At 39.1% G+C, this 26,494-nt stretch overlaps 2 protein-coding genes across 12 annotated transcripts in view; both read right to left on the bottom strand.

Annotated features, from left to right (window-relative positions):
- On the bottom strand, positions 1 to 21,244 carry arrdc3b (arrestin domain containing 3b). Of its 3 annotated transcripts, XM_034710290.1 has the most exons (10): positions 20,922 to 21,237; positions 19,076 to 19,224; positions 15,757 to 16,351; positions 8,369 to 8,450; positions 7,383 to 7,530; positions 6,296 to 6,398; positions 5,921 to 6,177; positions 3,102 to 3,255; positions 2,835 to 2,989; positions 1 to 1,076 (listed from the first exon to the last, which is right to left on the bottom strand). In XM_034710290.1, the coding sequence occupies exons 3-10, from the start codon at positions 16,034 to 16,036 to the stop codon at positions 999 to 1,001; spliced, it is 1,257 nt and encodes a 418-aa protein (XP_034566181.1). In that variant the 5' UTR covers positions 16,037 to 16,351; positions 19,076 to 19,224; positions 20,922 to 21,237; the 3' UTR covers positions 1 to 998. The 3 variants fall into 3 exon arrangements, 2 of the variants coding, with proteins under 2 accessions (XP_034566181.1, XP_034566180.1); XM_034710289.1 differs by lacking the exon at positions 19,076 to 19,224; XR_004635026.1 differs by lacking the exons at positions 15,757 to 16,351; positions 19,076 to 19,224 and having other exon boundaries at positions 5,921 to 6,211; positions 20,922 to 21,244.
- A 904-nt stretch (positions 21,245 to 22,148) lies between these two features.
- mctp1b (multiple C2 domains, transmembrane 1b) overlaps positions 22,149 to 26,494 on the bottom strand; it is a 38,838-nt gene continuing 34,492 nt past the window's right edge. For 5 of the 9 annotated variants that reach the window (XM_034710277.1, XM_034710275.1, XM_034710276.1 and 2 more), the window contains 8 exons: positions 26,401 to 26,475; positions 26,201 to 26,320; positions 25,969 to 26,079; positions 25,836 to 25,889; positions 25,638 to 25,747; positions 25,348 to 25,457; positions 24,320 to 24,417; positions 22,149 to 24,174 (listed from right to left, as the gene is read on the bottom strand). In XM_034710277.1, coding sequence (XP_034566168.1) covers positions 24,103 to 24,174; positions 24,320 to 24,417; positions 25,348 to 25,457; positions 25,638 to 25,747; positions 25,836 to 25,889; positions 25,969 to 26,079; positions 26,201 to 26,320; positions 26,401 to 26,475 — 750 coding nt within the window. In that variant the 3' untranslated portion in view covers positions 22,149 to 24,102. The remainder of the gene's footprint in view (positions 24,175 to 24,319; positions 24,418 to 25,347; positions 25,458 to 25,637; positions 25,748 to 25,835; positions 25,890 to 25,968; positions 26,080 to 26,200; positions 26,321 to 26,400; positions 26,476 to 26,494) is intronic. The other 4 variants (XM_034710278.1, XM_034710280.1, XM_034710281.1 and 1 more) reach the window with 1 other exon arrangement.

Raw genomic sequence — 26,494 nt, forward strand, 5'->3', positions numbered from 1 at the left:
TAAAATAAACTTTTTATTTTATCAAAAGTTGATCATGACAGCAGTAAGATCATGACAATAATATATAATGCACAGAAATGGAATAAACAGCAACAGCGTATATGAAAAACTAGTGCAAAAAATCACAAATACAAAAATATATTGCACTTGGTACTTTGAAGTTTCAGGTGGAAGATTTCATGTTTGAACAACATTCTCAATTTGATAAATTCTTCTGTAAACATTTCATCTTTTTGACTTTATGTCGAGCTCCAAGCTTCAGACCGGAGCAGAGCCAGCAGGCCACATGTGGTGCTTTCTCTCGGTTGGTCGGAGTTGTGCTTTTTTTTCTCTAGACCCTGTTTCAGTTCATACCTGGTCATTTAAACCCCACACACACTCTCTCACACACACACATTCACACACTATTTGAGCTTTGATTTAAGCACTCAAGGTGGTCGTTGATCACACCGTTCTGCGGTCATCGTCAGAAGGCGCGTCTTCGGTCTGGGTTTGTTCTCTTAAAGGAGCCACCTGAAGTCGAACATCTCGTGTGTTTCTACAGACAGATTCTATCCTGTCGTTACTGTGCCTTTAAATTTTAAATGTTTACATCTGTGGACAGAATCTACTGTAGCATATAGGCCTGCGGCGATCTGCAGAATATAAAACCCACCCATAGAAAAACAGTAACAACGGTATGTGCAAAATTCTCTGAGAGGCGGGAGGAGGCGTCCTCTGACCACCAGCGGCCATCTTTGTTTTGGGGCCTCCTCAGAGTCATAGTGGTGTCAGAGAGAGAACCTTTGAATTCGCCTCGTCTGGAGCGCAGGATACGGAACATCCAGCATGGCTCGAAATCCCTGGTCCATATGTCAGTGGTCACCCGATCCTCTCTCAGCTGACTCCCCCCCCGTGAGGGAGGGTCCGGCGTTATTTATGCTGATATATAATCTGGTGAGAAGCTGGGGGTGACGGTGTCGTGTTTGTGCAGAAGCCCTCGGAGCTCTGGGCTCTTCTCAGCGGGACGGACACGTGTCGGGTCTCCTGACGTCAGCGGGCCCGCACACCTCCACGGGGTCGGGGTAGGGGTCCACCTGAGGGAGGGGGGAGGGGGGTCAGAGAGAGAGCTGGATCAGACGGAGAGCTGGAGGAACCTCACATGATGTCTGCTGCTGCGTTTCTCTGGACTCTCTCCAAACTCTGATATTTTTAACTCTGTCAGAGATCTTGAACAGATAATATCATCTCATCTTTAAAGATGGAGACTTCATCAGAGCATCTGGAGATCTTTCACTCTCTTCAAACTCTATTTTGCATCGTTCTACATTTTGAATCTTGACTGTAAAAGCTGAACTCTTCTACTCTTTGAAGACATTTATTTCCCCAATTCTTTAATTACCATTCTTCATTTTTCAGATTTAAATTGGTGGCAGGACGTTCCCTCCTCACTCCTAAAATATTCCTTGTTTTTTTCCTCTTGGCGTTTTTAATCCATCTTTCAAGGATTTTTTGGAAACCTCTCAGTTGGATATTTGTTTCTGGATTTTTAAAACATGGCTGCATATTTTATCCTTTCTGTTGAACATTTGAAGAACACATTTAATGATCCATCTCTGAATATTTTCAGCACTTTGTCCTGAATCTTTTTCAGGTTTTCTTTTCTTTTTCTTTTTTTTGCACTCTGAATATTTTTCTCATTTCGTCCTAATCTGACATTTTTCATGAGTGTTTGTCAAACTGTGTGTGAAGCATGATAAACATTTTTTTTAATTGAATTTAATTGTTTTTTGTTTGATTCTAAATATGTTGTTCTTTTTTGCTGAATCTGAACTTAAAATTTGATACATTTATTTTCTGCTGTATTAATTTCATAAGATACTTTTATTGTAGTTTGTTTGTAAACTTTTAATGTATCTTTTTTTAATTTCAAATATCTTTTTATTTAATTTTTTCACATTAAATACAAAGGATAAATGTTAACAATTAAAGATATTTTTTGGGTAAGAAACACGATGAGTGACTGAATGAAAAAGCAACCATAATAATAAATGATAATAATTTAAAATAAAAGATAAATAAATAAATAATAAGATAAATTGGTCAATATTTAAAAGATGAATAAGTGGGAAATGTAAAAATAAAAAGCAATAAGAATAACAATACAAAATATATATATATATTAAAATAAATCAAATAAATAAAAATAAATAAATAATAATAATTATTATAATACCAAAAAAAAGAACTGAGAAATAAAATAAATAAAAAACATCACATGTGATAATCTAGAATTTTGTATCTTTTTTTTTTTGCACTTAAATTAAATATTTTCCACTCTTTCATTTCACCCTAACTTTATTTTTTACGCCACTTTTTGCATTTTAGATGATTTTTTTTCACTCTTTATTGCATTTAAATTTGATTTCTTGTACTCTAAAAAATTACATCTTATGCCTATAAATGTTATGATTTTATGTCACCTTAATAAATGTGTATTCTTTTATTGCATCACAAGCAGAAAGTTTGAAAACTCTTCAGTAAAACTTGAAATGTTGTTCTCTCTTTTATTACCTCTTAATTTAATATTTTGTTTTATTTAAACTCTTCTTCAGAGTGAGACAGATTCTAAATCTATTCCTGTTTTTATTTTCACTGCAGAGTTTCATGTTTCCTGTTTGGACGGGTTTTAAATGAATTATTTTACAGCCTGGTTCTGCAGAAGGAATAAAAAATGTGCTTGGTCACATTCCAGTCAGCATGTGTATCTGTGTCTGTGTGTGTGTGTGTCTGTGTGTGTGTGTGTGTGTGTGTGTGTATCTGTGTATCTGTGTGTGTGTGGGTATTAGCTGTACCTCAGAGTAGAGTGGCGGGGGCAGATATCTGAACTCTGTGATGTATGTAAGCAGAGATCCCGGGTCCTCTCCCTCGCCGTCAGACCTATCACATCCCTGCAGGCAGTCCCGCCTTTCAGACTCTGATATCTCCAGATCGCTGTAACTCGGCGGAGCTGCAGAAAAAGAAACACACACACACACACACACACGTCAGTTAGAGATCTGAGCATGCAGCCTGAAGATGTAAAAAAAGAGGACATGCATGCTTGTGCTCGCCATCCGTACCCTCAGGCCGCTCCTGCAGGCCCAGCCAGCTCAGAGTGCTGCAGTTGCTGCTGATGCTGGAGGTGCGGGAGGTGCAGGCGTGCAAAGGTATGGTCCCGATCACCAACGGCAATGACAGCGACAGATTCAGCCCGCCGGGAACGTCCACGTACACCTGAGGCACACAGAGGGAGTGTTTCTGACTTTAACAACAGTCAAACATTTGATCCTCCTGGAGCCAGTTCTGCCTGTTCATGTCTGCTCCTCAGGAGGAGACGGATTATCATGAACACATCACATGAGACGTTTAAATCAAACGGGACAGGACAGGACGCTGTGTGCTGAAACAACCACTCCACACTCTCTGATCAAAACAAGCATGACCTGAACTCATCATCATCATCATCATCATCATCATCATACCTCAGATGATGATAACACCCCACACCTGACGTCTGCAGGCTTCAACAAAACCTCCATTATTATCTGTTTATCCAGAGCGTCTGCACTTTATCTTCATGCATCTGTAGATTCCTGAGTTTGATCATGACGCCGCTCGGTCATGTTGACCTCAGATGAACATCCATCCCACCCCGTGTGTTTCTGCAGCAGATAATTGCTCAGTGAGCGATGAGTCTGTGTCTTCTCAGCGTGTTATTAGAGGGGACGTTCTGACATGTGTTGCATGTTTGCAGCCGGGCGTCTGCAGCAGGTTAATTGGGGCTGTGATTGGGGTGTTGTCGTCAGTTCTTTCTGGTTGTTTGAATCTGTTAGTTTGGTTATTAGGATGTTCAGAGAGGACTAGTTTTGCAGGTTTATGATCTTTATTTATTAAAGAGCTTTTTATTCAGAACAAACGGGACAGAGTAGGACATGAAGGCAGGTTATTCAGGAGTTCTGTGAACTGTTTGTTATTCATCTTTGGAAGATGGGAGCTGGTGTGTTGTTTGCAGGATGTTTTAGGTGAGTTATTTTCATGTAGGTCACCTGGTGTTTTTTTCCTCTTCAGCAGGATTTTAGTAGGATGTTAAACGCTTTGAATTTGGTGACGAGAGGGAGGGTTTTATACCTTTTTATTTGTATTTATTATAATTTTATTTTTTAGGGTTTATAAGTTAAAGAAACTCAATGCACAGAGCATCAGATCGACAAATTTGCCCTAAAAAAAAGCAAAAATAAATCTAAGGAGTCAGAAAAACATCAACGTTTAAAACCTGTCAGCTGAAGTACAGTCTAGATACAAATAACAAATAGCTTATAATAAATAAAGAAGGTAAAATAAAGTTTGGAATAAATAAGAGTCAGTGTTTAGTGTACTTTAAGGAGGTTAGACTCTTTATGGGTAATATATGAGATTTTTAGCAGCAGATATTCGTCATTTTCTTTTGAATAATCTGATTTATGAGGAAGTTGAAGCAGACTCAGAGTGGGTTAGATCAAGTTATTTGAGGGTCAGTTATTTGTTGATGTTAGAATGTGTTATGTGAATTATTTGCAGGTAAAAAGTCAAAAGTAAAGTTTAATTTCTCCTCTCATCAGATGTTTTTTACACGTGGTTAAAAAAATCAGAAGATAATCAGAGAAATTTAAGTTTTTAATGTTTAATTGTGGAGAAGTTTTCAACAATGAAGCAACAAAGTGCTTTAAAAATAAATCTAAAATATTTATTTAGACATTTTTTAATCTTAGTTTTGATTATTTTCATATACCTTTTCTTTTTTTTAATAATTTACTTTCTGATTTTTTTATGGGTGGAGGGTCAAAAAAATTCAAACAAGGCTTGAACCAGTAAGAAATGTATCATGTAAGAATAACATTGACACCATAAGGTATTTAAAAAAAAAAATGTATAAATCCAGTGAAAGAAATATATTAAAAATATTTTCTTATTTTTAGTATTATTATTACTCTTCTTCTAATTTTTATTGTTATTGTTATATGTATTTTTTTATTCAGCTATTTACCTGTTTACTTATTAGAAGTACATCAACAAAATTATTTTATTTATTAATATTATCTTTTACATTCATTTTATTTTTATATATGTATGTATGTATGTATATATTTAGTATTATTACAGCTATTATTATTAATTAATTAATTAATTAATTTATTTGTATTTGTGTTTTTTATTTTATTTTATTCTAATTTAATTTAATTTTTATTACATTTAATTTAATTTTATAACAAATGTATTTAATTTAATTTTATGTATGATTCTGTTTAAAATATAAAAACATGTTTGAGTATCGACCTGTGTTGTAAAGTTTGCATTTTGCCAATAAAAACAAACATTGAGGAAAAACAACAAACAATGAAACCAAAGTTAAAGTTGAATTTAGTGTCTGCAGGTTATTTCTGTTATTTTAAGTTCTTAGTGAACACGTTACCTGATGATGTGTTTTCAGGTTGACACCAGGTTGTGTTACTAATGTGACTCGTCTGAGTGTGAAATATAATCTAGTATAAAGTCACGAGATGGCAGGTGTTAAAGGTTAAAACCTAAATTTATAGACTGCTTTTCAAAATGCTATTTCTGACGTCCTGAGGGAGACGCCAACACAGAAAATATTAAACATGTGACTGAACCTTTATTTATTTAAATAAACAAACAAAGAAGTTGAATAAAAAGTGAGTAAAGAGAAGTTCTGAAGGGAGCAGGATGTTCGGTTCTAAATGTTGATGTTAGGAGTTGTTTCAGATAATCAGTCGGCTGGTTGTTGATCAGTTCTGAGCGTTATCAGTGTGTCGTTGTGTGTGTGTGTGTATTAAAGGGATCACAAGCAGCTTCATGTGATCTAATGAGAGTTTGGATGAACACACTGAAGCGGTGGACTCACCACGAGGGCGTACTCCACTCTGATGATGGGGCAGTCCAGGATGGACGGGGACACCGGGGGGATCTTGAGCAGCTTGCCCTCCCAGCTCTGGCTCTTCCCCTGAGGCAGAGGGTCTCCCCTCAGGTTGGACACCAGCTGCTGGATCTGCTTGCCCTTCCCCTTAGCGAAGAAGGTCTGAGTCTGGTACAGAGCAGCTTTAGGAACCACGACTCTGGAAGAACAGTTCTCCACCTCGGCGAAGATCTGGATGGACTCGCCTGGGAGAGAAGGAGAAGAGATCAGTCCGTCAGACTGAGGGAGAAACGAAATAAGTCAGAAGGTAAAGATGAGGAAGAAGAAGAAAAGGTGGAGCAGGTGGAGGGAGGTGGGACTAACCTGGTGTGTAGCCCTTTCGTTCTATCTTGGCACTGAGGGAGATCGGGCCGGACGCACAGAACCAGCAGCACAAGGTTTTCTCCTTCGTACCCGCCTGAGGAGCCTGATCACAGAAAACAGGATTCATAGACCTTTATATCCAAATCCTGAACACTCAGAAAGACAGAGACACTTCAGGAGTTATTCTACAACACATGAACCAGAGAGAGACATACGGAGGAGGACCAGGGCCTTTATTAAATTCTGACTTTAATATGAGGATTCTAGAATTCTGTCAGAATTCTTTCTTTAATCTAAGAGTTCTAGAATTCTGTCTTTGAGATCGGAGTTCTAGAATTTAGTCTTTGATCTCAGAGTTCTAGAATTCTATTTTTGATCTCAGAGTTCTAGAATTTAGTCTTTGATCTCAAAGTTCTAGAATTCTGTGTTTGATCTAAGAGTTCTAGAATTCTATTTTTGATCTCAGAGTTCTAGAATTTAGTCTTTGATCTCAAAGTTCTGGAATTCTGTCTTTGATCTTAGAGTTCTAGAATTCTCACTTGGATCTTAGAGTTCTAGAATTTAGTCTTTGATCTCAGAGTTCTAGGATTCTGTCTTTGATCTCAGAGTTCTAGAATTCTGTCTTTGATCTCAGAGTTCTAGAATTCTCTCTTTGATCTCAGAGTTCTAGAATTCTCACTTGGATCTTAGAGTTCTAAAATTCTGTCTCTGATCTCAGAGTTCTAGAATTCTGAATTTGGGTTAAGAGTTCTAGAATTCTGTCTTTGATCTCAGAGTTCTAGAACTCTGTCTTTGATGTTAGAATTATGATAAAAATGGCCTGACCTCCCTATAAAAACCTTTTTTCAGTGTTCCTGGTCCTCTGAATCTGATCTCCATAGAGATGATTAGATTGACTCTACTCTTTTATCTGTCTGTAAATATGAGGCTGAAATCAGTCGAGCTTTAAAGATTGGAAACAGAGGAGAACAGCTAACTGCAGCTCTGTGTGTGCTGCACAGACATGAGAGCGGTGTCCTTTTCCTCACACTGACAGAGAAAGTAATTAGCAGAGAGAGCGCTCAGAGTAAGACGTGCAGGGACGTACCAGCAGCAGCGGCGTGTTGATGTCGATGTGCTCGAACACAATGAACTCTTTCTTCACTCTGACCGGGAGCAGCCACGGACGGTGCAGTTCAGCTTTCACCCAGTACCTCACGCTGCCGTGCTTCCCCTCGAACGAAGTGGCGAGAGCCCTGACAGGAGAGAGGAAGAGGAGGGTGAGGAAGGGTGGGTGGTCTGTGGCCGTGTCCTGTACATGACTCTGAGTTCACACTGGATGTGCAGGAAGCACTCTGAGCACAAACTGCATTCAAAACTCAACCTACTTAGATCTGTGGAAGTACAACCATCTGACTGTCTTCTTCATATCCATATAACCTCCTAAGAACTTTTCTACTTCGGTGCAATGTTTCTAAACCTCAACATCTAGCCCTTCTACATTTTCTTTGAACCTTTTTATGAATATTTGACGACTGAGGGCTGAAACTTTAAACTTCCTTTTAAAAAAGTAACATTTTTGACAGTTTCACCTCCTTTTGTGCAAATATAAGATCACTGCAAAAGAAAATATTTTACTTTTTATGTGCCTTAAAAAAGGATTCACAGTCACTTACGTCCAATGAGTATTTTGTTTATATTCCAAATATTTCTGCACATATCAGTCATGAAAATATGTGAATACTTGTCCTGTTTTTATCCCAATATTCAGACAAATTTCAAGAATTTAGAGAAAAATCAGCAAAAGGAAACACAAAGTCATTATGCAAATTATAATTTGAGTTGTTGTAACCAGAAAGAATTGTCTGCTAGCTAAAAGTCATTCAGGGTGTGTGCAGAATTATATGCATTCTTCATGCAAAGTTTGTACTTTTTAAGGACAGTGCATGAAAAAAAAACACAGGAACACACGGTGGGATGTTAAGAACACGATAATAATGTCATGTTGACAGTAGTTTATAACTTCTGGAAGAACTGGTTCTCAAACGTATACACTGAAGTCAGAGTCCCTCAGTGAACCCAGGCGGTACTCACATCTGCGGCAGGTTGAAGCTGAAGGCGAACTCGTGAAGACCCGGGTGCAGCACGGTCAGACCTTCCTCTGGACAGTCCTCGTCTGGAACACAAACATGGAGTGTATTAAAACACACCTGCAGACTGTCTGCTCATACATTATACATCATGTCCCACTGACACATCACGTGACTTCATCTTCACCTCAGAGGACTTCTTTGAACAGGGTCACACCTTTCTGCATAATACAGGTATAACCAGGGTGTGCTGACTGAGAGGAGGACACACTGCAGCTGTTTGCTGTTTGAGAGGCTTTTTAGAACACTCAGCGAAAATATTCAAACACTGAAGCACTATTTTTAACATTTTACGTCATTATTCCAAAATACAAAGTGTTCTTTTAGACACTAAATTGTAACTTTGTAACATTTTGTCTTTGTTTTTGATACTTTGTAACTTTTTTTCACATTCTAACTTGTTTTGTTGTTTTGTGAAACTTTGTTACATTTTTTGATACTTTGTTACATTTCTGAGATCTTTGGTTTATGAGATTCAGTCATCAGTTCGTCAAAGTTAGTATTTTGAGGAGCTGAGTCTGCATTTTGAGTAGCTAAATAATGTATTCAGATGTGCTTGGTTATTATAAACGAGAGGCTACATTTTTATTTTAAGATACTAAGTTCTCATTTTTTGAGTCATTGTAGTGGTTACTTTTTCAAACTTTTGAAACATTAAGTCATTTTTAAGAAGCTTACTTGCTACATTGTGATACTTTTGTTATTGTTTTAAGGTAATAAAAAAAGTGTTTAATTTTTTTGACAAAAAGTAACTTCACATAACATAACGTCACATATTCAATCCAATCCACACAGAACATAAAACACTGTAAAAAATAAAATAAAATACATTAAAAAAATCAGAATATAACACAAGACACTTTAAAAAAAACTTAAAAACACTGATTTTAAAAAAAAAAGTACTCTGCAATAATATATTGCTGATTAGAGGCTTTTTGCATCAGTAAACTTAAATATTCCTTTTTTTTTAACATTCTATGTCTTTATTTTTAAGATAAAAAGTGTTCTTTTGGACTCTAAATTGTATCTTTGTAACTTTTTGTCTTTGTTTTGATACTTTGTAACTTGTTTTGTTGTTTTGTGAAACTTTGTAACATTTCTGAGATCTTTGGTCCTTAGTATTTTGAGAAGCTGAGTCGGCATTTTGAGTAGCTTCATCATGTATTCAAATGCTTGGTTATGATGAATGAGAGGCTACATTTTTATCTTAAGATGCTAAGTTCTAATTTTTTAAGTCATTGTAGTTTTTACTTTTTAAAACTTTTTAAAAGTATTTTTTGAAGTGTTACAAATTGAATTTTAAGATGCTTACTTGTTACATTGTGATACTTTTGCTATAGTCTGAGATCATTATAAAAAAGTTTTTACATTTTTTAAGAAAAGTAACTTAGTCACATGATTTTAAGATACTAAATTCATATTTTTTAAGTCGTTGTAGTTTTTACTTTTCATTTTTTTAAACGTCTTTTTTTAAGTGTTACAAAGTGAATTTTAAGACGCTTACTTGTTACATTGTGATACTTTTGCTATAGTGTGAGATCATTTAAAACAAAGAAAGCTTTAAAAAATTTTAAGAAATGTAACTTAGTCACATGATTTTAAGATACTAAATTCATATCTTTTAAGTCGTTGTAGTCGTTACTTTTTAAACTTTTTAAACGTCTTTTTTGAAGTGTTACAAAGTCCTTTCTAAGACGCTTACTTGTTATATTGTAAAACTTTTGTTATTGTTTAAGGTAATAAATAAAAGCTTTTAATATTTAAAAAAGAAAAAGTCTTCTTTATTGTCAAAAACTGCAGTATGCACCAGACATACTGAGGATTTGATATTACATTTCTCTCTCAGACCCTAGCAATGAAAACAACAGATAAACAGGAAAGCTAAAAAAAGATAAGAAGCTAGCTAATAAAGATAATAAAATACAATTTAAAACAGTGCTAAAAGTTTGTTATAATAAGAAAAGTAACTTCACATAACATAACATAACATCACATGCTCAATCCAATCCACACAGAACATAAAACACTGTCAAAAATAAAATAAATACATTTAAAAATCAGAATAAAACACAAGACACTTTAAAAACATACTTAAAAACACTGTGCAATTATATCTGACTGTTTGGAGGTAGTTGTCTTTATGGCTCAGTGTTTGTTCTCCTCCAGCTGTGGTCTTATTCTTTTTTTAAATTAAACATAAAACTTAAACTTGAGTTTAATCACCAAAAACTTTCATTAAAAGTCAGTTCTCTGTTTTGAACGGACACACTCCTCCATGTTTGGACGGTTTGCAGGAGAAAACAAAGTGTTGTGCTGCAGCTGTGTGTGGCGTGAAGAGAGCTGCAGAACAAACACACCCTTTAATAAAAGAACACGACCTCTATCACTTCCTCATTTCTCTCTCTGTTTGTGTTTCAGACCGTCTCTGAAAATCTGAACCAGCTGAACTTCAGCTTTCTGCCAGCTCAGCAACCGCTCAGCTTCACCCTCATATCTGTCTGTTCGTATGTTTGAGATGTCATAAACAGCCTGTGTGTGTGTGAGTGTGAGTGTGAGTGTGAGTGTGTGTGTGTGTGTGTGTGTGTGTGCACGCCTAAGTCAAGTCACCGGCACACAGTCTGAGCAGGAGCAGACCGGTATGAACCAGACTGAGCAGCTTCCTTCAGCTGGAAACTCCAACGCATGCATCGCAACTCGGCCTCCCATTGGCCGACAGCCTGACATGAATTACAGCAAGCGTTCTGATTGGTGCAGATTCGGCAAGCCCCTGCCCACATGAGCACAACCATGTGGTGTGTTGCGTGAGAGGAGGAGGAGGAGGAGAGGAAGAAGAGGGGGAGGAAGGGTGTCCCATACCGACTGTGAACTCCAGGTGGACCTGAAACTCTCACGCGAAGAGGTGATGGAAGTCGGTGCTGACAGGAGCGCAGATCTTTCACACTCAGAGCTTTTTTATTCAGGCTCTCATGGCTTTCATTTCCCAAAGTCAGCTTCACAGTTTTACTCTTCTTCAGAACACTTCCCAAAAACAGACAAATCCTCCAAAACATCCAAAGCTCCTCTGCAGGTCGATGTGTTCTCATGTGTTCTGCAACTTTAACATTCAAAAAACTGAATCATCTGCAACTTCAGAGAAAGTTGAATCAACATGTAGGTCAACTTTTCAAGCAGAGATGTCAGCGCTCATCAGATTAAGAGTCTTCTGTGGGAGGGTTTGTTGCTTTTCTTCTTCTTGTGTGACGTTAATGTGACGGTCTTTGAGTTTTTGGACAAAACAAGAAAGCTTTTGAACATTTAATCGTCCCAAAATGAAAATAAAAAGGACTTTTAGAGGTTTAAAACATGCAAAATGCATGACTTTAATCATCAGCGTTTATCACTTTGAGTAATCTGCTTCTTGTTGAATTGAAGACATTTTTGTAGCATGATGTTCGTACATGCATAAACTCTGATATCACTTCATCAGTGCTCAGTTCATATCGTCCGATACTTGAGTGAACTCTTCCATCGAGCTCCTGTGAACCTTCAGCATTCCTTCATGATAAAGGACCGAGCTCCTTCTCCTGAGGTCCATCATGTGATGGAGCTGAGAGCTGCAGAGACAGCCGACGTATAGAGGCAGAGTTTCTCCTCCCCGGGGTTGGAGAACAACGTGACCTTATTGTTGAGAACGTGCACGATTGTCAATATTTAGAGACGTGTGAACGTGTCAAACAAACACCTGAGTTTCACCCTGAACCCTGCAGCTCAGGTCCTCTGCAGGAAAGTGTTGCTGTGTTTACTTTTCTCTAACTTCCCCGGAGAGGTTTGCTGCTTAAACTCGCCTGAACTGAACTGAACTGAACTGAACCGAACCGTCTGTCAGAGCGAGCGCAGGTTTCAGAGAGCTGGTTGTTTCAGGTGATGTGTTGCAGAGATGTCGTCGTCTTTTCTTCAAGTTCACAAACATCAGGTTGAGGTTTTCATGCTGGAAAAACACCTTTTCAGACTCAGTTTGGACTGGAGTCATTTTTGCAAAGTGTTTTATTCTATCAGTGATGCTTTAAGCTTTATTTTCATCTTCTGTGGCACGGCTGAGAGCTGTTAGATCATCAGTTTGACTTCTGTGCGCACAGAAAGACACCTCAACCAAATCTCTGATCTTGAACATTACAGCGAATCCAAACTGAATCACATATTTCCCCCTGAAATAAACTTTCCATGTCTGTTTCTCAGAAGAGCGGGGACTTCTCCTCTTTCATGACGACACCTTCTTACGTCAAACCCACGCTCCACATTTACAAAATCATCCCTGGAAACTCAAAGCAAAGCAAACATCCCATGAAATCCGAAAAATGCTCCCTCCTCCCCTGCAGACAGTCTGAAGAGTCCCTGCTCATGACGTCCTCCCCACTCCTCTGAATGCATCAAACAGGGTCTGAATGCATGCCTCAGTGTGTAACCCATCTCATTGTGTGTTTATATTTGAGTCCAGCAGTGAGCAGCGGAACAGCAGGTGATGGTTTTGCACACACACACACACAGCGCTGATGTAACGGCTCTTATTTACATGAAACTGAACCTGAGCACATTTGCATCAGGCTTTAAAAGCACAACACACGACAGGTTAGCCAAAATATATCCCACTGTTAACCCCAACTGGTGCAATAACCCAGTCTCATTGGGCCATATGTTCTGGTCTTGTCCCTCCTTGGTCAATTTGTGGTCCTCGGTTTTTGACTGCCTTTCTGCCCTGTGTGATACGCCTCTTAAGCCCACTCACAGAGACTCATGCCACAAATGCACAGAAGAAAGCAGCAGCATTTAGCAGCCTCATCACACGCAGACTCATTCTGATGAATTGGAAGTCTACTAAACCCCCTCCCTTTAGAAGATGGGTGCATGAGTTGCTATCTCTGCGCCAACTCAGGAAAATGAGACATACACTGAGAGGTTTCCCTGACACATTTACTAAAGCATGGTCCCCATTTGTTGAATTTGTAAAGGAGTTGATGTCCACTTGATTGGCCTGTTTGCTGCTGTTAACGATGCTGATGTGTTGGATCTTAATCTGTTTATTTATTTGTTTATATTCTCTTTTTGTATTACCATCTGTTGCCTTGTCATCTTGTTTATTTCTGTTTATTCCTCTTCCTGAATCTCCTTTCTTGCTCTGTATCTAGGATGTGGTCTTGGTCGGGGGGTGGGTGTGGGTGGGGTTAATGTGAGTATTGTCTGTACGAATTCAGTTTGTCGATATGTGTGTGTGTTCATGTTTATATGTTGTATAAACCCAAAACTTAAAGCTGCTGTGAGGAACTTTTGTTTTGTATCAATTCTGGCGCCCCCTTGTGGACAAAGCGATACCTCTTATCTCTTGTCCTATACAAAAGCCTCATCCTGTTGTCTTTTAACGTCAACTTTATCAGGCAATGTGATTATGTTCCATGAAAACAGTCGAATAAAGGCTGTTTCTGAAGCGAGATGTCCATCATCTGGTCTGACACCTACCCCCTCAGGGCGGTTTCAGGCATTAAAGGTGACATATTCTGCTCTTTTTCATCAACATATATTGGTCTAAGAGGTCCCCAAAACATGTCTTTAAAGTTTATGCTCATAAAAACACTTTGAAATCAGATTCTGGTCTGCCTGTAAACCCTCTTCTTCAGCCCTGCTCAGAACAGTCTGTTTTCTCTCTGACCACGCCCCCTCAGGAAGTGGGTGTGGCCTCGGCTGTCCAGCACGTTGATCTAATGTTTACATGTTGGCTGAATATACACGGCTGCTCACAGACCCGCGTTACTTCAACCCTCTGAATCTGATCCAGAATCTGATCCTGATGGAGAGGCGCCTGCAGCAGGACCTTTCTGAACCATTGGTCACAGATTTAGTGTTTCTTGTTGTTTTATTTATCAGTATGTCGACGTGTGTCTTGATACACAGCGACGGACATGTAGCTATGTGGCTATGCTAACTAGCGCTAGCACTTTTCAATGCGAAATAAAAATCATCCACTAGATCTTCAAATCTGCAGACGTGGGGAGTCAAAGCGACCTTTGTGTTTATTAAGACAGCCTACAACTAGCATGCCTCCCTCCTAAGCTCCTTGTTAGCACACATGTGTGCAGGGAATGAAAAACGGAGGAGGGGTTGAGTTGTATTTTATACAGTCTATGGGCTGAACAAGCTCCGAGCTCTGACTTCCTGTTACAGACCGGATGGCGTTGTGACGTATGAAAAACACTGAAAACTGAAACGACTGGTTTCAGCACACATTTACAGAAAGGTGGAGAAATCAGAACAGGGGCAGAATGGAGTCTTTGACTTTTCAGGGGGTTTGTAGACAGGGACACAGATTTCAGGGAGAGGACCATTAAAAAGAACATTTTGCAGGATATGTCACCTTTAACAATGACATCAGAGAAGGTGTCAGTGTTGCTGCTGATGGTCTTGTTTGCTATTAAAGGTCATAAAGAGGCATCAGTATCATTTTCAGTCTGTTTCTCAGCCAGTTCAAAACTCCCTACAGGGCCTTTAATAAACAAAGTTTAAAAAAAAAAAAGCACAACACAAAACCAGCACAGGTGGAGGAAGTGGTAACCAGCAGCTGAGACCTTATTCCACACACACACACACACACACACACACACACACACACACACACACATACACAACACACACATAACACACTCAGTCAGAGTCAGACGGGTCCTCCCTCCCTCCCTCTCCTCCTCCCCCCTCCCCTCCCTCTCTGGCAGTTTCCGAACAGGTTTGAACCGCTTCGAACAAAGGGAGTTGCCTGTGCTAGCCTACTTCAGGATGTCATCAGTAAAAACGTTAATTCCCCATCAGTTAGAGGGTTACACGAAATGTGGAAAACACCAAACTGTCGATCCGGTTTCGATTTTTGGAGCGATTTCCTTCTTTTTTACGCAGCGTCTCACTTTCCCCTCTCTGAGTCCTGCAGCAGAATAAAAAGAGTCTACTTCTCATATGTGTGTGTGTGTGTGTGTGTGTGTGTGTGTGTGTGTGTGTGTGTGTGTGTGTGTGTGTTTTCGTGGAGGAACAGTGGGGTTTTAAAGTGCAGGGAGTGTTGGTGCGGGGGGTACGCATCAGCGGATCAGCTGTTGCATCAGCACCACAGTGTGCGTCTGAAGGAGGTCTCGGGGCTCTGCGGGGTGTTTACGCGCATGAACGCAGCAGCAGCAGAAGGAGGAGGATTGTAAGTGTGTGTGTGTGTGTGCGTGTGTGTGTGTGGAGGATAAAGCTGGTGTCAGAAGTTTTGCGTGGCCCTGCTGACCCCCGCTGACAGTGAAAACACGCGTGGCAGCAAAAGATGCACACACTCCTTACCTCTCTCCTCTCCTATCAGGGTGTCGGAGTGGTGCAGGTACTCCACCTCCTCCGTGTAGTTCTGCGCGTAAGCCGTGTTCGCTCCGGCGTTCCGGGACTCGGTCCAGCGCACCTTGGCGACTCCCTTCGCGGTGATGTCCAGACTCTTCACGCGCACGTCCCCGCTCACATCCACCACCACCCTCCCGGACACCAGGTCCCCTCCGGAGAACACGGGCAGGTTGTTCTCATTCAGACTATCAAAGAAGACCGCCAAGGCCCGCACTTTGCCCAGCACCATGATGGAGGGATGACAAACAGAGGATCAAAGAAAGAGTCTTTGGAGGAGGAGGAGGAGAAGTTGATGATGGAAGAGCCGCGGGGCGCACGGACATGCGTCCTAGCTCCGGCTGCCCAGCACAGAGCCGGGTCTGCGGCCGGGTCTGTGGTGGCTCATCTGTGGGGGGGAGACACTCAGCTGATGGCCGGTTCAGCTTCCAGCTCCTCTCTCTCTCTCTCTCTCGCGCGCGCTCTCTCTCTCTCTCTCCTCCGTGCAGCTCGTGTCTCTGCGCTCCTCTCTGCTCCTCTGAATCCAGCAGCTCCGCTCTTAAAGCCTCTGTGCGCAAAAATAACCCCACTGAGCATGTGCGCACAAACCGGCCGGCCTCACACTCTCTCTCTCTCTCTCTCTCACACACACACACAGAGAGAGAGAGGGAGAGAGAGAAAGGGAGAAAGAGAGAGAGAGAGGGACAGACAGACAGGCAGGAGATGAAGTGGTACAGCCTGTAGCACCAACAAGTGCTCTGACTGACAGACAGGCAGGAAATGTCTCTACATGTCCTCACATAACTTCAGCTTCACAGAGAGAGGCATAAAGGAACACACATGACCTGATGTGATGCTCTGACGTCATTTAAAGACACCTTTAGAGGTTTACTTCCACTTTACCTGAGTCCAACACAAATATTTAAATCTAACTTAATCACTATCCAGTTCACAGATGATGCTTTTTCAAGTGATCTTGAGTTCATGCGGTGACTTCCACTACAGAGGCATGGTCCTACAGGTGTTTTTTTTACCATTACAGAACTTTTTCACTGTTTTTTTTTTTGTCCTTGTAACAACTTTTTTTAACATCTAATTTAAATATTTGATGTTGTTTTTGCACATTTTTATTTTCATGTTGATTCCAAAAATCTCTAAAAGTTGATCCTTCAGGGTTTCACTTCCAATAATCACCTGCTTACATTCACGGCTATTAAATTATGATGCATTATTATCAAATTAGCCAACGGTGGACTGACGCTATGTTAAAGTAACTGCAGCAAAAGGGTCTTTAAATATGCAAATTTGGCTTCATGGGTGTCTCTCTAAATGTTTGGAAAGCTTGATAATCAAAGTGAGTTATTTCAGGTGTAGAAGTCAAAGGTGCATAATAACAAATGAATCCTAAACATGCTTTGAAGCCATTTCAGCCTCTGACTGTATCTTCTACTTAATTTATTTTAGAGTAGGGGAGCAGGGAGGTAGAGCCCAAACAGGCTTCTCACCCTGGTTCTGCTTTCCATGTCTTCTTTCTCACATCTCTCTCCAGACTTTCCTCTCCGTTCTCTTTCTCTTATCCATCTCTAGAAATGGAGGTAGAGCGTACAGCCTAACCCAGAACGAGTGAACTCTAACCAAAACAGGCTTCTCTCCCTGCTTTTTTCCTTCCCTGTCCTCTATCCAACATCTCTCTACAGACTCTTTCTTTCTCTCTCTCTTTTTCCTCATACAATGGGGGAGTAAGGGGAGGTGGAGTGTGCAGTGGCCCAAAGCAACATATCATCCTGGCTCTGCCATCCCTGTCCTCTTCCTGCAAACTCCTCTCTCAGTTCCCTTCTCTTCCCCCAAGACATTTAGGGAGTAGGGGGAGGTAGAGCATACAGGCTTCTCACACTTGCCCTGCCTTCCCCATCTTCTTTTTACAGATGATCTTCCTCTGTCTCTCTTCTCTCCTCACTTCCCTCATGAAAACTGAGGAGCATGGAGAAAGTAGAGCGTACAGTTGAACCCAGCAGGGGTGAGTCCAAGTCCAAAAAACACCTCTTACCCTAGCTCTGTCACCCCTGTCCTCGTTCCAACATCTTTCTACAAACGTGTCTTCCTGTTGTCTCTCTCTTCCCTCATATGATTAAGGGAGTAGGGGGAGGTAGAGTGTACAGGCTAACCCTGCGTGGATGAGCCCAAACAGGCGTCTCACTCTGACTCTGCTGTCCCAATCATCTTTCTACAAACTTGTCTGTTTCCTCCTCTCTTCACCAGCAAAAAATGATGGGGTAGGCAGGGTGTACAGCTTAACCTTGGCATCTTTTTCTGTCTCTCTTCTCTCCTCACTTCCCTCACGAAAATAGGAGAGTAGAGGAAGGTAGAGCGTCCAGCCGAATCAGACAGGGCTGAGCTCTAGCCCCCAAAAACCTCTTACCTATCTTTGCCTTCCATGCCCTCTTTTAAGCATCTCTACATACTTTTATCTTTGTTACTCTCTCTTCCCTTATTTGAGTGGTGGAGTGAGAGAAGGTAGAGCGTACAGTCTAACTGTGCTCTGCCTTCCCCCCAAACTCTTTCTAATATCTCCCTAAAGACAGAGATGTTTTTGGGATGCTGTAGCTAACTGTCAGCCTCTCTGAGATATCAAGAGACAAACTTTGCCCTCATGAAGGGAGGTGCCCACTTCAAACCCTGATGACGTGCTGCCCGTCTGTATCTGTGTCCAAGCCTGGGTGTTTGGGGACATTGGGGGCCATGTGGTGTGTTTTATAACTTATCAGCAGAGCATTAATGTTCCAATGAGGACATAATGAGGAGGGTTTCATCTCATAAGAGCACAAGTGTCTTATGTTTATTTGACATTCTGCATGGTCAGCTTTATAAAAAAAATACTATTAATTTTAATAATTTTTTCTGACTTTTTCTGATCCTCTCAGAGTTTTAAGAATTTTATAAATTAATATTATATAAATAGATGTTTATATTTATTGGCTGAAAAGGTACCAAAAGCTGTTTGCTACACTTTACATGTGTATACATTTTATAAAGGACTGTTTTTATTTTGTTTATTTAATTAATGTAAAAATCTGCAGGAAATAATATATAAAAATATATACTCTAAGAAATCTAGCATCTCAGTTTTAAGAATTAAAACCTGTTTGCTTATTTTAGCAGCTAATGTTTGATGCAACAAACAAGTTCTTATATTTGATGTCTTAAAAAGTCCTTAAATGATCTGTCTGCACATCATCTCTCATATTAAAGCAGTAGCTCTTCACCAGGAGGATGAATGTAAACACTAACACACCTGCTGTGACAAGTTATGGTTCCTGACTTGTGATTGGATGATAACCATCAGGGGGCGGGGCTTGTGAACTCCTCAGCTCTCCTGTCAGAGTGTTTGGATTCCAGTCTCTGAGATGAAGTCAGTGTGAGACCCTCTGATGACACAGCTGTCTGCCTCACAGTGTGAAACAGTGAAAAGGTCACAGAGTGCACATAAATAATCCAGCTGAGCTCAGCACGGAGGAATAAATCTGAAGATGCTCACTGTGACGGAGAGGAAGAAGACTTCTCCTCCATCACTCACTGCTGCTTTAATCCAGTGTTCATCCACTAAAGAAAGCTGTCCTATATATGCATGATTCCCTGAAAAGAACTAGAAAGTGGGAGTCTTAGGAAATTTCTGCTGTTAAACAGAAAGAAACTTCACTGTTTGTACTCATCTTCATCTGATCTGAACTGAAACACATAGACTGCATTAAATCAATCATTATTTACACAACAAACCTCAACATGTGGCTCATATGAGTTACAGATTAAGCTTTTAGTCTCCTCTGAGGGCATTATAAACATCTCAACATGATTAAATACACCTCAGGGGAATGAAATGGAAATCTAATGAGGCCCTCTAGTGGTCAAAACTGTGACTTACAGACTGACAAAGATGAAGCCCAGAAAAATTGGATTCACTGTTTTTTTAATTCATTAATTACTGGGTTTAACTACTTCTACAACAAGACTGAATTCATGACTATTTCCCCTCATGTATTCATCCATAATTGCCATAATGTTAGTTTTATTAGCCTTTCTTTAGGTCCTTTAAATCATAAAATGTTGATTTTGTGTATGATGCTTTTATCTCTCAATAAAGTAAACTACTACAAAAGTCAGCTGATACACAATCTGTATTCATATAGCATGAGCAGGAGGAAAATGATTCTATTAGTGAAGTAGAAATAGCCCTGCAAGATAAAATACAACCACACCTGTTATAATACTGCAGCCTATATAAGTGGCTTTTAAAGTATATTTACTGATGAGAAATTAGAGAAGAGATTTACGGAAGAGGATAAGGGCGCGTAAGGAAACCATTTTTTTTTTTTATTGTGAGATTTTAAAATAATGCCAGAATTGGGGCGCCATTGGCCAAGTGGTCTAACCTTCTGGTCCTTATCTCAGAGGTCCCAGGTTCAACTCCCGACCTCTATCATTTCCTGCATGTCTTCCCCTGTTCTCTACTCCCCACATTTCCTGTCTGTCTCCAGTTGTCCTATCCAATAAAGGCAGAAATGCCAAAAAACATAACTTACATTTGTTTTATTTTTATTACAAAATTAGAGTTTATTATCATAGTTATAATTTTAAAAAGCACCTTAATTTGTTTTATTTATTTTTAGCTCACATGCCCTCCATTTTTTTTTAACAATTAAAAAAAAAATCTTTTCAGTGGCGCTAATTTTCTTCTGTAGATATTGCACAAAACAGACCTCTCAATTTTGTATTTTTTAAAATAAAAAAGTAGGCTTTAACCTGATTCAGCATAATAGAAAAACTCATAATAAAGTTTTTGACAATAACAATTTAAAAAGAAAACAACGCCTTAATAAAATAAACTCTATTAAAAAATACTAATAAAGGCAAATAATTGTGATTAAAAAATAATTTTAATGTATATAAATGATCCTGATAAGGTGACAGGGAGACCCCAGAGGAAGAGATGCTAACTCTGATGACGCTTCCAGAAATGGCGCGATTTCTGAACAGGGTTTCGTTGGTGATACAACCAGTTTTTCTCACACTCATTACTCACAGAAATCTTACATCACTGACATAAAAGTTCTCTTTTTGGATTCATTAAGACTCAAACTTACCGAGGATGTCTTCATATCTGGGACTGACTTCGAATAAAGGTCGAAAAACTCGCTCCAAAATCAAGAGAAATAGGTTGCCATGTTAAACTCCAGAACTCCTCTGGACTTCGATATACTTTTATTTCTCTTCGGTCTTGAAGTAATCCAGTGATAGTTGTCCCCATGAATGTGGGAAAACATGAAAGAAGAACTACTTCTAAATAATTCGGCATGTTTTTTAGGATGATTATTAGACAAATATTTAAGAGACAAGGCTTTAAAACACTAAAAGTGCTGAAGTGTTAGCTAACGGCTACATGACACTTGAGGACGCCATGTTTCCTGTTTCGCAAAGCATCATGGGAGATTTATTAAACATATAAAGTTAAAAAAATATTATTTATCAAATCTAAGTGATACAAAGACATGTAGAAGTTATAATTAGGTTTATATATGAAGTTCAGAAAAAAATAACTGATGTTAGTGTGCTATTTATAAACGCTTAATGTTCATTGATTAACATAAAACATGAACAAATTTGTTTGTTTTTTTACACATAACATAGCTGAGAATATATTACCATTGACATAGTTTTGTTATTTTACCAACACTGATAATCTTCCTTTACTTTTCATATAGACTGCAGATATTTTCAGTCACTTTAAAGCTCCTGTGAGGAAGTTTGTTTGTGTCTGTTTTGGCGCCCCCTGTGGACAAAGTGAAAACTCCTATATCTCTGCTTATCCTGTCCAACACACATGTGAATTATGCTTTCTGACCAAAAAATACACTGTTAACATTAAAATGTACCTATCATAATGAATATTTACTGTGGATAAAGTGAAAAGGAGGGTTTTTCTGCTTCGTCTGACACCTACCCCCTTGTATCAGTTACAGACGTTTAAAAAATTACAAATTAGAAATTGTAAATCTTTTTCCTCATAGTCTAGTTCACTTTCATGGACCATAAGAAGGCATTACTGTTAGTTTTAGTTTGTTTCATAACCAGTTAAAAAAAATTCTCACAGGAGCTTTAAGCTAGCACCAAATGTGCAGTTGTCTTAAACAAAATTAGAAGTCAAAAACTCAAAACTATGATTAACCTTGTTGGTATTTTGGGAGTTATTGGAAGAAGTTAAAGATATATGAGACGTCTTATCATTTAAATATGCTGTATTTTGATTTGTTTCAACAGAAGACCTTCATACATTCTATATTGTGTACTCCTAATAAACAACAAGAGTCAGATGCTTGTGTAGAAATATATTTTCTCAGACAAATGCTACACAGTCGTTAAAGTCGGTCCTGACTTTATGGCAGTAAATTGCTCAACAGCAGCAAATGGTGCAACAGGAATCCGAAACAGATGACAGAAGTGACGAATCGGCGGTAAAGAGAGAGAGAGAGTAAACATTATAACATCAGATCTGTACAGCAGCTTGGTCCTCTCTTTACCTGGAGCTCAGGTGGATCTGGACACCACACAGGTCAACTTCACATTCAGTATCTGTAAATGCTCTTGCATATAAGTTGAGTCATGCAAAACACTTTGACACGTACGAATGACAGCTTACACGGACATGCAGGAAAAACATCCCATAATCTTTAACATAGAAATTTAAAATGTTTGAAAAATATAAAAAATATTAAAGAAAAATCAGCATATTCTCTCTTTTCAGACACATCAGAACTAAAGAGGATTTATTTTCTGGTTTAACAATAGAAAAAAAAATTATGTTTTTTTTAAATCATCTTATTTTTATAATTTTTCGCACATTTTGTGCATAAAAATCAAAATTTTAAATGTAAGTGAAGCTGCCAGATAAAGAGCAGAAACATTATTTCCCTCTGGTTTACAGTGAAGACACGGAGCAGTCTTTGGATATTCTATAATATCATCAGAGTGATTTTTTTTTCAGAGTTGAGAAATCTCAATTTAAATTCACAAACTGACATCATAATCTTCAGATTTGAGAATTGGTGCCAAATCATAAGTTTAAAACCTGCATTCTCTCTTGAGTCCAGCAGGGGGCGACTCCACTGCCTGCACAAAGTAGTCCGATGAGTCTCAGCTGATTTATTCGCCCTGTAAACATTTCCCTAATGAGTTTATGGTCTCAATCTGTAGTTTCAAGTCTTCCTCAACACAGCATTATGTTTCTTTTTACGAATTATGGTCCCATTTAGCATCACAGAGACCAGGAAGCAGGGGGCGGGGCTACCAACGACTAACAGAGCACTACCAGGAAGACCTTTAAAAAGTAGTACTGAAAAGAAACGCTGAATAGTGTCTTTGTTTCTTGCATCCCATAAACTACATATGCACCTTGCAAACTAAGCTAGCTCTACTTTATTCTGTTAGCTTAGCATCAGCTAACCCCTCATTCCTGTCCAGCTCCGTCTTCTTATCCACAAAAGGTCACATCAGGCTAAAAATAACAGTTTTCAAGTGTTTCCACCGACTGTGCAGCCCTTTAAAAGTGACCGTACATGTGTTTAAATGTCAGAATGCCCCTTTAAATTATGTTCCAACTGTAAAAAAATGTTTAAAAAATGCTTCATAGGTTGTAATCCAATAAAAGCTTTTTTTCTAGTTGTTCGACATGCTACTGTAATTGTTCTGTAGATTTTTCCAACCCTGACATGTGTTGCATATAAAGTATCTTCTGATAGTGTAAATATTGTCATACATGTAGTAACAGTGTCAGTAAAACATGCAACTCTATATTAAAGTCACATCAGACACCGACGACACGACGAGGTAAAAACTCACACGACAAACTGAAAGAAGTAAAAAACACAGAGATGCAACATTTCCATGCAACAGGAGCACACGCCACACATGCATCATCTTTATAACACACACAGGTACATTATTAACACATATACATCCTCTGTGTGTGTGTGTGTGTGTGTGTGTGTGTGTGTGTGTGTGTGTGTGTGTGTGTGTGTGTGTGTGTGTGTGTGTGTGTGTGTTACAAGAAATAAAAGATATTAAAAACATTCTTTACAGGGTTTAGAAAATAAATCTTTCCACAGTAACAAAACAAAAAATCAACTCAACACAGAACTTCTGTTGATAATGAAAATAGAGCAGAAATATATAAATAAGATAGTTTACAGTGTGTACAGTTAGAGAGGGATGATGATGACGGACGGGGCGGAGCCACAGCGGCGGTGGCGGTGGCGGCGGCGGCGGCGGCTAGCTCAGGTTCGTCCTCCTGCGTTTGTTTGGACTTTGACCGGGGTCGGTCTTCAGCTCACGGTACTGCATCTGGAAGAGCAAACACAAAGAAAAGTCTGGCTTTTGTTTTTTTCTTTTGGAGGTAAAAAAAACAACATTTGCTTCAGAAGCTGAGAGAACATTGAGCTACAGAGAGCTCAGCTAACATTTTTAAATCATGAGATAAAGAACCCACCACTTGAACATCTGACGGCACTCTGGAGAGGAAGTCGAGGAGCTCGTTGTTGTCGATCATGTACGGATCTCGAAGCTTCTTGGTAAACTTGTTCACACCTGCAGAATCAAAGGAAGGAAGATCTGAGCGACTCTGTGTCGGTGTGATCGTCTGTTCCACTCAGAGGCCTTGTGGTTAAGTCGTGTGCCCTTCATATTGATGATATAGTCCTCAAGTGAGCAGCCGGGGTTCAGTTCCAGCATGCAGACCCTGTCCTGCATGTCACCACCATAGACATAATAAAAAGATCACCCCCCCACTCTCTCTCTTCTAGTTTCCTGCTCAGTCAACAATCCTGTCCTCTCCAAATATAATAAATAAATATAAATGAAGTAGTAAAATAAAATAAATAGAATCCAATAAAATAAATTCAATACCATACTATAAAATAGAAAAAATAAAAACGGTAAGAATAAAATAATAAATGAAACTCAATTAAATAAAAAATAATTAAGAAGAAAAGAATGAAATATAAATGAAGTGAAAATAGAATAATAGAAAATAAATAGAAGAAAATACAATATAATATTGTACTATAAAATAGTAAAAAAAAAATGGTAAGAATGAAATGAAACATTAAACACAAAAAAACTAAAATAAAAATAAAAATAAAATAAATTGAGAAGAATAGAATAAAATATACAAGAAATGAAAATGGAATAATAGAAAATAAATAGAAGAAAATACAATATAATATTATACTATAAAATAGAAAAAATTAAAAAGCATAGAATAGAATAACAAATGAAATAGAAGAAAATAAAATAGAGTAAGAAGAATAGAATAAGAAAAAAAGAGAATAAAAGAAGAAATAAAATAAAGTAAATTAAATCAATTCAATTAAATAGAAAATCTATTCAAAAAATAAATAAAATAAATAAAATAAAATGAAATAAGATAAAATAAAATAAAATAAAATAAAATAAAATAAAATAAAATAAAATAAAATTAAATTAAATTAAATTAAATTGAATAAAAGCATGACTCACCCCAGGCCAGCACCAGGTACCGCAGAGGTATGAGGTAGAGCAGAACTGTGGCTAAACATAAGGCAGTGATCGCCAAGCAGCTGAGGAAAGGCACTGTCCAGTTCACCGTGCTGCAGAGAGGAACAACAGACCTTAATATTCAGGTACTAAATCAGGTCAGAGTACAGAAGAGGAGGCGGCAAAGAGACCACAACTGAGACCACAACCTGCCCCAACATCAGGGAGGTTTCTGGTTTCATTATGCAACCACAACTATCAACAGAGGAGAATACCAGCTGACTGACACCTACTTCTTTATCCTCTCTCCGTGTGAGGCCACTTCATCCAGAGCGCTCTGCACGCTGATGAACACGTCCTGGATGGCGTAGAGTTTATTCATGAAGCCCTTGTGTTCTGACTCCTGACAGAGACGAGAGGAGATCTGTGTGTCAGTGCACTGACTACAACACATTCACTAACATCACACAGGTGTTACACGAGGACGCTACCTTGTCCTCTTTGTCCTCTTCGTCTTCTTCCCACTCGAACATGGCCTCCATGGTCTGCAGCAGGAAAAGAGTCGATCAGTCAAGTCAAGTATATGAATCACACACCTCACAGCTCACATGTTCGTCTGCTCACCATGTCGGCTGTTTCTCTGCAGGAGGAGAAGAAGTAGTTCCAGACGAGCAGGAGGAGGAGACCCAGAGGCAGCATGTAGAGCTCAAAGTTCCACACCACCACCACGAACAGCTGAAAACCACATTCAGAATCATGAGACTGAGTGATTATCACTATCACACCAAATCAAAGAGGGAGTATCAGAGAGATAAATGATGGTATGTGTGTCTGTGTCTGTATCTGTGTCTCTCACCACGAAGGAGACGATGCTCCTCTGTGCAGACTCCCACTCGAAGCAGCTGTTAATGTACGTCCCATAGCTGAACAGGACCATGATGCACCTCTTCACACGGTTAAAGTTCTGCTGAAGCAACTGAAAGACACGAAGAAGAAGTCACACATTGACCTCCTGCTGAAGCATATCATTTAGTTTCATCTGTTCATGTCACACACCTGTTTGGAGACTTTGGGTTCCTCCTCGATGTACTTCTGTTCTGCAGGAACCACCGTCCTCAGAGCCGCTTTCACCTGAGCAGAGAGAGTGAGA

This window comes from Notolabrus celidotus, chromosome 19, assembly GCF_009762535.1.
Source record: "Notolabrus celidotus isolate fNotCel1 chromosome 19, fNotCel1.pri, whole genome shotgun sequence".
Classification (NCBI taxonomy): Eukaryota; Metazoa; Chordata; class Actinopteri; order Labriformes; family Labridae; genus Notolabrus; species Notolabrus celidotus.

Excerpts from the sequence above, each read along its gene's own strand:
- arrdc3b (XM_034710289.1), bottom strand. The coding sequence starts at position 16,036 with ATGGTGCTGGGCAAAGTGCGGGCCTTGGCGGTCTTCTTTGATAGTCTG. Across the intron at positions 7,531-8,368 it reads AGCTTCAACCTGCCGCAGAT|GGCTCTCGCCACTTCGTTCG; the intron begins GTGAGTACCGCC and ends CTCTCCTGTCAG. Across the intron at positions 6,399-7,382 it reads TCAACACGCCGCTGCTGCTG|GCTCCTCAGGCGGGTACGAA; the intron begins GTACGTCCCTGC and ends TTCTGTGATCAG.